This window comes from Diaporthe citri (assembly GCF_014595645.1).
Source record: "Diaporthe citri strain NFHF-8-4 chromosome Unknown scaffold_2, whole genome shotgun sequence".
NCBI classification, from domain to species: domain Eukaryota; kingdom Fungi; phylum Ascomycota; class Sordariomycetes; order Diaporthales; family Diaporthaceae; genus Diaporthe; species Diaporthe citri.
The window spans coordinates 5,723,284-5,733,762 of NW_025064847.1; the positions used below are offsets into that span (position 1 = coordinate 5,723,284).

General features: G+C 41.0%; 1 protein-coding gene across 1 annotated transcript; it reads left to right on the plus strand.

The window, feature by feature from the left end:
- Positions 1 to 2,844: 2,844 nt before the first annotated feature.
- Positions 2,845 to 6,994, plus strand: INS49_007123 (uncharacterized protein; the record flags this gene model as incomplete). The annotated part of the gene is made up of 5 exons (XM_043167888.1): positions 2,845 to 3,150; positions 4,289 to 4,352; positions 5,718 to 5,731; positions 5,793 to 5,953; positions 6,016 to 6,994. The coding sequence occupies 5 exons, from the start codon at positions 2,845 to 2,847 to the stop codon at positions 6,992 to 6,994; spliced, it is 1,524 nt and encodes a 507-aa protein (XP_043029032.1).
- Positions 6,995 to 10,479: the final 3,485 nt, after the last annotated feature.

The window sequence follows — 10,479 nt, forward strand, 5'->3', positions numbered from 1 at the left end:
TCTCGCCAGAGGCTAGGGCTGCTAGACGAGAGGTTTGAGCAGTTGGGAGTCGAATCGCATGAATTGGATAAGATGGGAAGACAAGTAGCAGAGAAGGCAGATGGTGAGCACTCCCTTCGGACATTGTCTTGCTCCAACCGGGGCCTTTGAGTCTGAAAACCGTCTAGGAATGTTTTTGTATGCTCGACTTGTTTTGGACTACATCTCCTCCAATATCTTCATACACCGCGACGAATTGAGACGTTCGATCAGCCAACTACCTAAGCAACTTTCCGAGTTGTACGTCGAGCTACACCTGACAGTATGAATTTTCTTTTTCTAACAGAACCTGTTTATTTATCACAAGATCTTGGCTCAGATCCTGGCACCACTGGACGCCAACTCAGTTCATCATATCAAGTGTATTCTCGGTTGGCTTGCCTTTTCCCGACGGCCGCTAAAGAAGAATGAGTTACTGTCTGCCGTAGCATTCTCCTCGGGGAACCCCGAGATAAGACTCCCTGCTCCTGAGTACATCCTGAGTGTGTGTGGGTCGCTGGTTGAGGAGCGCAACGATGCTACGTTCTCTTTCATCCCTGTGTCCGTGAAGGAGTGAGTACCGAGTACACATATTTCGAGGTATAAGCTCACATTAGACGCAGTTATCTTCAGGGAACATCGTCTGATTTGACGATACATGAGGAAGCCGTGCTGCAGCAACACTGCCTCGCCACTGTCACCTGCCTCTTTTCTAGCTTCCGTTTGCTTGATGATCCTTCTGACAAAAAGTATCAATTGATGGCGAAAGGAGTATTGATTTGCAGGTCTATGCCTACGAGGATTGGACAGACTACTTGTTATGCGTGGCGGGATATCATCGTGGTCTTGAAGCGGAGTCACAACTCTTGAAAATGCTGAGTAGGTTCTCGCCACGTCTCCGACTGACATTTCAGTATCATACTCAGCCGGAAGGCCCGTCTGATGGGGAAATGGAACGCCGAATACAGCATCTACACGATCATCCAGAGATAGCGGAGCACGTAAAGAGAGCACTCCAGGCAAGATCGGTCGAGCAGCTTGAGCGGAATTTGAAACATGAGAGTGGTAAGTTTACCCATCTGTCTGGGTTGGAAACGAAACTGACCGACTACCATCGGATTAGAGATACCCGAGGAACTTGGATCCGGATCCGACATTGATGGGATAACGAAACTGCTTGCTAGCTATCAACAAGCGGTTGTTCACATCTTGGGCCAACCCGAGATCCCCGGCGTCTCAGCAAATGACATGGAAAGCTTCTGCGCAAGGTCTAGGTCATCTGCCTGTAGTTGTGGAGTTTGGTCCTGTCCCAGAGCAACCATTGGCTTCGATTCGGCAAGGCTCCGAGGTGAACATCAAATCGAGCACACGCACAAGTACTGCTGCACTTATCCCACCTGTCAATATCCACCCTTCTCTTCGTCTCAAATTCTGAAGAGGCACATCCGTACAAACCATACAACTGCAGGTCCTCGAAAGTCGATACGCCAGGTCAAAGACACGGGGGCGACTTACCATGGCAGAAGTCATGAGGCAGATGGAGTCTCACTGCCACCATCTTCGTCTCATAGTATAGGACCCGAAGCTGGCCCTCAGGAGCAAGGAACAAACGACGATTTTTCCCGTCAAGTATCTCGGTTGAGCACCACAATCTATCAAGCTGAAGTACACAAATATCTAAAGGCGCGAAATTTCACCGAAGAGACATGCCCTCCGCAGGAGCTATATAAATTCAAGGAGAGTTGTCTTACAAGGGCTGTGGAAGGGGTCCGGCAATATTTTAGAGTTTCGGGTGGACAGTGTTAGTGCCTGAATGGCACCTACTCCTGCGGATAGGACTTAGCCACAGCCTCGATCTTTACCGATAACCGCAGAGATGTCTACATTAGAAGGCTGTCTACAGATGTTGTCTTGAATGTATGCGACCCAGAGCGGAATTTCTGTTAATTATATTTTTTGATAGCTTACCATTAGAAGGGGAGAATTTGTTCTATTTACTAGATTCCAAAATAATACAACATAATGCAGTCACTACTCTGGCCACAACCTAGGTCCGGAGCCAGGCGGCCCGAGCCAGAGCGCGGTAGTAATGCTGGAAAATGCTGCTATGATTGATAAACTCCAGGTCATGGTCGGCCAGTCGCTGGCGTCCCTTATCAGGCCCGCAATTATGGGCCCTAAGAGGCAACCTCCCGCGAAAGCAACGTTGAACAGACTGTAGGTCTGCGCGTGTGCACCCTTTTTGCCAAACAAACCAGGCCTGTCGCGCTCTATGTCTCGGAGGGCAAACGTCAACTCGGCCAAAACAGGAGCCATTGTGCCATTCACGACCAGCCCAATGCCAACAAGCAAAACACACAACACCACGATCTGAGAGGTGGAGTCATGCGTGACGAAGCGCAGGAGGACAAGGAGAGGGACTGTGCAGACGAATCCGCCAGTGGCTAACCAGCGGGAACCGTACCGGTCGGCAAGCCAGCCTGCTACTGGCTCGACGAAGGATGGAATTGCGATCGGAAGAAAGATCAGTCCAGCGCCCAGACTGTCCCAATGGAAAGTTGTTGTGACGAATATCGGAAGAACAGCGTCAAACGCGGTTAGGATAATCGATACGGCAAGGGCCGCCCACAGGGTCGCCAGAACTCGAGGGGATGAGAGTAAGACCAGAAAGGCTTGGCTTCTTTCCGCAACTCCTCCCGTCGTGCTCACGGTCGACCCAGCATGGCTTGCGACCTGGCGCACGCTCGACTCGGTATTCCCACCGTCTGCTCTCTCTTCATCGGGGGAGGTGCTTCCTTCCGGCTTCTGTTGTTGTGTCACCTCGGGATGGTCGTCCTCTTTGATCCACTTCGCAGCCACTTGCTTCTCAATCATGACCAGTCGCAGCACGATGTCTACGCCGAGAAGGCCAAAGCACATACCAAAGACAGCGTAGTATCCTGCTCGGCTGAACACGATGCCACCGAGCAGAGGCGCGAGGAGCAACCCGAGCCCCATCGAAATGCCGGTGGTTCCCAGCATCTGGCCAGTCTCTTCTTGGTCAACCGTGTCGACGAGGAGCGCAAGGCCCACCGACCATACGACCGCGGCGGAAACGCCCTGACATATTCGTCCGGCGATGAACATGCCGATGTTCGTCGCGGCCATGAGGATCGCAGTGCTGGCTGCGAGGGCGAAAAGCCCAATGAGAAAGGGGAAACGCCGGGAGGAAGTGTGATCGGCTAACCACCCAGTGAACGCTATCCAGGCGCTGTTAGTCGTCCGGACTAACATGCATCACGGATTCAAGAAGGGGATGCTCACGAGATGCGACAAGAACAGCTGCTCCGTATACGGCGAGCAAGATTGACACCCATCGTTGCACTGGACAACAGAGTTAGCGAAATGGCCCGTCCTCTGGGAAGTAAACACAGAATGGTTGCATTACCTTCTTCCTGAGGTACACCTGCCCTATCATGAAGAGCGGAAGGTATCACAGGCACGATGACTCCATATAGAAACAAATCCTGAATACCGAGGTTAGCCAAAGCTCGAAGTGACGACTGGCAAATGCCACTAAGTGAGGCCACTCACGGTGAAGATGGCTACGCAGATCGAGGTGAGGATAAGCGTCTTGCTACTCCGGAAAGCCAGCGCCACGGGCGGCTTTTGGGATTGGTTCCCCCCTAACCACTTCATTTCGGTCGGGACGTCTAAAATTGCCTTTGGAGGGAGGAAGGGGGCAGGCAGTATCGGAAAGTGAAGTTGACGGTCAATCGTTTCTTGCCAAGGAGTAGCTTTCTAGATAGCCTCTACATATGTAACTCTTATTAATGTAGGTGGACCTCTCCGTCTCCGCTTGCCCCATCGGATTCGGAGCCCGGAGCCCACGGGCTGCGGTCCCCATTGTTTCGGGGCCCTCTCGGCGTCGAATCCGTGCGTTCTTGCAGACACACATACCTCCTTGAAACCACAGATCTCGATGGCGAGTAGCGAAGCCGATCTCGGTGTTTCGTCTCCTGGCTGTATATTGCACGAAGTGTCGGTCAAGGGATGTTCTGATGGAAATCGCAGCGACGGAAGTGATACCCGTGAAGCGCGGGGATCACATGTAAGCAAGTCTTCGGCAGCCAATCTGGGTGGCAGGTTTCCCAATAAACATCATTATTTTGGACCGGAGCCAAAGATTACATCCTTTACGAATCACAGTCTCATCGACGATAGAGGGTAGACTTTGGGAAACTGACTAATAAGGCAATATTTGATTGGCGCTGGCGTAACAAGAAACCAGATGCCAGAGAATCCTCAGCCAATCAAGCTTGGCGCGGCGGGCTCTGACAGGAGCGAAACGTCATGTCGAGGGTTGTATGGGCGGATGGGGCGACATGATCCCGCTAAACCGTAAGCAGTCAAAAGAGTGCGATGAAGAAAATGAAGATCGGCTCCAGCTTCTGCGAGCTCAGCATTGGCCGAGTAGAAACAGCTTGCGCAGACTTCTTTTACGGTTCTCGGATCCTTTCGTTTCATGGTCTAAGTTTGCTTTGTTGGATGCTCGACCCCTACATATTGTCTTCCGGCTGCTGTCAGGCATGCTTCCAATAATAACGGTGGCTTTGACTGCCTCTGGTACAGCTGGCGCTGAGACGCATTCTGGAACAGTACGAATCGCAACCGAATGAAAATCATCATGAGATACTTGTGACACGCTGATCAAGCTTTGATGATCACTTTGCTTGGGCGCCTAATGCCATGGGCAGTGTTGACTCCCATGCAGAGATGGACAAATAACTCTTGGTCCATATGAGACAGCGACGTTTTCTTCATGTTCGACAGCTTCAACTGCTAGTTCAGTTGATTCTCTGTTTTTGTTTTTGTTTTTGTTTTCTTCAATGCCGACTGGTTCGGCAAGACTGGCTACTGGATAGCTGTTTTTCCCCCCTGACCATTTTGCCACATTTCTTTGCTGAATTGTATTATTTGCATTTTTTGAAAGTTCACAACACTCTTTTCGAATCCAAAGAAGAAGAACAAAATCGAAAAAAAAGGGGAAAAAGAAAAACGAAAACAAAAAGGGAAAAAAAGGGACACAATCATGGGTTGGGGTGTGGTCGAAAGCGATTTCAACAAGTTCCCTCCGGGGACTGTGAACTTGGTGAAAAAGCCAGATGATAGTGAGTTTCCCCGAGTGTTTATTGTTGCTTAAGAAGTCTGACAGATATACTCGATACAGACGAGAGCGTGGCAGTTGGTGTCAAGAAAAGGGGGGACGTTATCCTTCAACCACAGCCAAGCGACGATCCTAACGACCCTTTGAATTGGTAACAATGCCTGGATGAATCACGACGATGCGCTCCCAGGAAATTTGCTAAGGAGGCACCAGGTCTCAATCATTCAAAATCGCCCACGTGTCGGTCCTCGCCTTTCTGTCCGCTGCGGCAGGTGTGTAAGTCAATACGCTCGCCGCAACCTGTTCAATTAACTGGCACGACAAGCTAACATGCGAGATGCTACCAGTGTTCCTGTGATGATCCAGCCAGGCTTAACTATCCTCGCCGAGCAATTCCAAGTGTCGCCTGACACTGCTTCCTCCTTGACAATCGGGTCTCTGGCTTTTTGGACAGCGGTTGCAAGTTTCGTCGTCGTGTCTGCAGCTGTTGTCTGGGGGAAAAGACCACTTTATGTGATTAGCGCCTTGGTGCTAGCCATTGCTAATCTTGTAGCCTTCAAAGCCGATGTAAGAAAGACTCGAGAGTGCTTATCCGATGCTTCGCTCTGCTAACCAGGTCAAACACCAGAACTTCGGGCTCCTTGTTGCCATGCGAACAATTACGGGCTTGGCGTCGGCCCCCGGTTTCTCGCTCCTCACGGCTACCATAGCAGATATCTTCTTCGTCCACGAGCGGGGCTTTTACATAGCCCTATGGAACATCTGTCTCGGGTCTGGAGGACAGATTGGGTGCGTATAGTCTTAGCTCCGAGTAGCGATAGGAGCGGTACTAAAACAGTTGTCATACACAGACAGGTTATTTGCGGATTTATTATCGAGGATCTCGGTGTCCCTGCAGTGTTTGGATTCGCCGCGATCGTCTTTGCACTTCTTATGGTGGCGTCGTACTTTCTTGCCCTGGAATCTACATACGACCGACCAGAACAAAAACCCGTCGATTACGATAGCAAACTTGACTTCGGTTTCGAGGAGGAAGAAGACCTAAAAGCCCCCAAGGCATCTCAAGTCAAGAAGTCCTACTCTCAGCAACTCGCACTTTGGAACGGACGGCTGAGCAACCAGTCCTTCTGGCTTGGAGTTGTGAAGCCTTTTGGCCTGATCGTATTCCCAGCCGTGGCCTATGGCGTTCTTGCTTTCACAGTGGCCTTCTCCTTCCTCGTCGGCGTGCCCATCGTAACCTCGGTCGTCTTTGCTCAGCCCCCATACAACCTTACGCCCTCGCAAATCGGCCTCACCAATCTTCCACTAGTTGCTGTATCTATCATTGGTGGTCTCTTCACCGGCTGGTTCGCCAACGTGGCAGGTAATCACATGGCGAGGACGAACGGCAGCCAAGCGGGCATGTTTGAGCCCGAGTTCCGCTTGCTCCTGCTGGTCATGTCTGGCCCAATCACTACGGCAGGCCTCATCGGCACCGGCATAGCCCTTGATCAGGCCCTTCCGCTGGCGTGGGTCCTGGTTTGGATGTCCGTGTTCTCTTTCGGCACCCTGTTTAACGTGCAGGTGATTCTGACGTACGTGGTGGACTGCTTCCCGGAGAACTCCGGGCAAGCCTTCTCAACTATGAACCTTGTTTCGTCCATTGTCATCTTCGTGGGCTCCGGAGTCTTGATCACATGGTACGAGACGATGGGACCTATGGTTGTGTTTGGATGCCTCGCTGCTGCGAGCGTCATCACCTTAGTGACATCCATACCTCTCTACGTATTTGGCAAGAGGATGAGAGCTTACATGGCTGGACTTCCATGGACACACAAGCTTCTGGATTGAGGAATTTAAGAGCTTAGTGGCTGGTATACACAATCCTTGATAGAATTTGAAATATGCCTAGTCCCTATTTAGATATTGCATAGTGCCAAATCATGTCTTGAAGCTCCCTTCATGGGGTATCAGGTCGAGTATACTTGATGCTACTAGTAGGTTTATTCTTGTCCTCACGAGACGGTTTAGGATTGAACGCAGCTGGCCTTCTGCCTATCTTTAGGCGAGCCCTCCCCCTACTTCAACTCGCCCGCTTATGCGAGATGTGCTCTCGAGAAAGTCAGTGATGGCACGTTTGCTTGATTTCCCAGGGTCGAAATCCGGGATCATCTTCTCGCCTCTTCCTTTTCAGTTGCCTTACACTGTTTCCGTTGCCAATATCCGATCCGAAAGCCATCGGATACTCTATATTCATCGTGTCTAAACTGTACAGCCACGACTGAACGTGTTGCGGTAGAAAATCGAAGCGAAGGATTTGATCACCCGGGTAATATTGCGCTGTGGCTTGGGCCCAGGCCTTTAAAGATCTTGATGCCCAATCTCTGCGGCCGAGGCTGGCGACACCTGACAGTCTCCAGTCATAGCACACAACTTTTGCCAAGTCTCTGTCTCAAAGCCATTCCGCTGCCCCACCTCGGTGAGGAGGTATGCGGTTAAGTGACCTTAATCCCTGTACCTTACTTGATATCTAAATATAATATTTAAATGTTAACTAACCTCGTTTTATATTTAGATGTTAATTAACCTCGTTTTATATTTAAATATTAAAAAAAGAATTATTATTAAATTATTGCGGTTAATTTTTAATTCATATTAATGAATTTATTTTAATATTTTTATATAGTTACTTTAAGCCATATAAAAATCCCAGCATTTACACTAATATTAAGCATAACCCATTTCCTCCATGCCAAAAACCTTAATGCATTTATAAATTAAATCTTTCTTATACTTATAACTTTTATAATAATAGCATTTCTTATTAACCTCCATTTTACATAAAGTAATTAAAACTTTATATAACATTATTAAATTTTCTTAAATAATCTTTATTAAATTAACCCCGCTTATAAACTTATTATAAAAATAAATATAGATATTATTACCATTTATTTTAGCGAGCTTTTTAAAAATAGCCTTTTATCTTTTATTAAAATTATATTATTAATAAATTAAAATTATACTTACATACTTTTTATTAATTATATTAGTTATATTAATTATAAGATTTTAAATAATAATTACATTACTTATCTTTATCTTATATTTTTAAATAACTAAATTATCTTTAATTAAATTAAAATTAATAAGGTATATAACCTTAAGTTTAAGCAATATTTTAAAATTTTCTTTTTTTTAAATTTATTTATTAATAAGTTAAACTTAAAGCCCTAAAAATATAAGTACTGCTAATTACTACTTACGCCAAGTTATCCATTAAGTTAGTTTTAAATAAATATATTAAAATTAGCTTCTTTATAAATATAGCTTAAGGAGTAAAATTCTTTTTATTTTTTAATTTTTTTACTTTTTTACTTTTTTAATCTTTTTAATACATATTATATTATAATATATTATATATATAATTAAATATAATAAAGTTTTAATTATTAATATAAATATTATTTTATTATTAAGGATTTATTATTTTTATTTAATTATTAATAATTAAATATAAATATTAATATAAAATTAAAATATAAATATAAATATAAATATAAATATAAGAAAAATATAAAATATAAATATAAATATAAATATAATATTTTATATCTTTATTTATATTTATATTTATATTTATATTTAAATTTAAATATAAGTAATTTATATTCTTATAATTAAAACAATTAAAAAAAATATAAAATATAAATAAATAAATAAATAAATAAATAAATTAATAAATATTATATTAAATATTTAATATAATATTTTATTAATTATTTTATTAGGTATTTTATTAAATATCTTATTAATTATTTTAAATTTATAAATAAATAATAAATTACTTATTTTTATTATATATACTTATATTTTTTAGTAAGTTTTATATAAAAAAGAAAATAAAGATTTAAAAGGGTTTATCTTTCTTTATATATATATTGTTTTATATTTATATTTATATATATATATAAATATAAATATAAATATAAATATAAATATAAATATAAATATAAATATAAATATAAATATAAATATAAATATAAATATAAATATAAATATAATATTTCATATTTTTAAAGATATAAATATAAATATAATATATATAGTTATTAGGCATAATAGGCACTAAAAGGTAAATGAAAATAGTGTTATTTATAGGTATTAATTGCTATTAAAACTAATTCTTAACCCTTTTAATGGTTTTTTAAAGGCTAGGTTCTTTCCTTTTATACCCTAAGCCTTTAGCTACTAGCCATTAAGCCCTAAATCATTATAAAAAATATAAAAATATAATTATAACTCTAAGTAATATATAGAAAGTATTTTATAAGATAATAATTTAATTTAAATAAACTACCTTATACCTATAATATCTTAATAATTTCCAAAGCTAAGCTAAACATTACAATAATTAACCTTTTATTTTAATAAGCATATTATTTATATTTAAATATTAGCATATATAATATAAATACTTTAAGATATAAATACTTATAATAAGGAATAGCTTTTAAGCTAAGAGTTTAAATACAGCTAAAATAAGCTTTATATATAAAAAGCCCAATATATAAAGTTTACATTACTTCTTAATTACCATACCTTATATCCTATATAATAATTAATTTAATATATTAAATATAAAAGTTTATAATATACCTTTGCTAATTATAAAATTCTTTATTTATTTATATAATATAATTAAAATAAATAATTTTATAAAAAAATAAAATAAGAATTTTTCCTTTTCCTCTTATAAGAATTAATTATAAGGATAATAACTTTATTTTTAACTTTATTTCTTAACTTAAATATATAATTATTAATATTTAAGCTTTTATTTTTAAAAAAATACTTACCATAAAGATGGTTTTTTAGCTCTTTAACTGCTTTATTTAGTAAACCTATATTTAAATATTAATATATTTAAATATAGTATTTAAATATATAAACTTACTTATCTTAAGCAGCTAGCTTTTCCTTTGCATTATTATTCTCCTTATTTAATTTAAACTTATATTTAAATATTAATATATTTAAATATAGTATTTAAATATATAAACTTACTTATTTTAAGTGGCTGGCTTTTCCTCTGCATTATTATTTTTTTCATTTAATTTAAACCTATATTTAAATATTAATATATTTAAATATGGTATTTAAATATATAAACTTACTTATCTTAGGCGGCTGGCTTTTTCTTTGCATTATCCTCCTTCTTATTTAATTTAAACCTATATTTAAATATTAGTATATTTAAATATGGTATTTAAATATATAAACTTACTTATCTTAGGCGGCTGGCTCTTTCTTTACATTATCCTCCTTCTTATTTA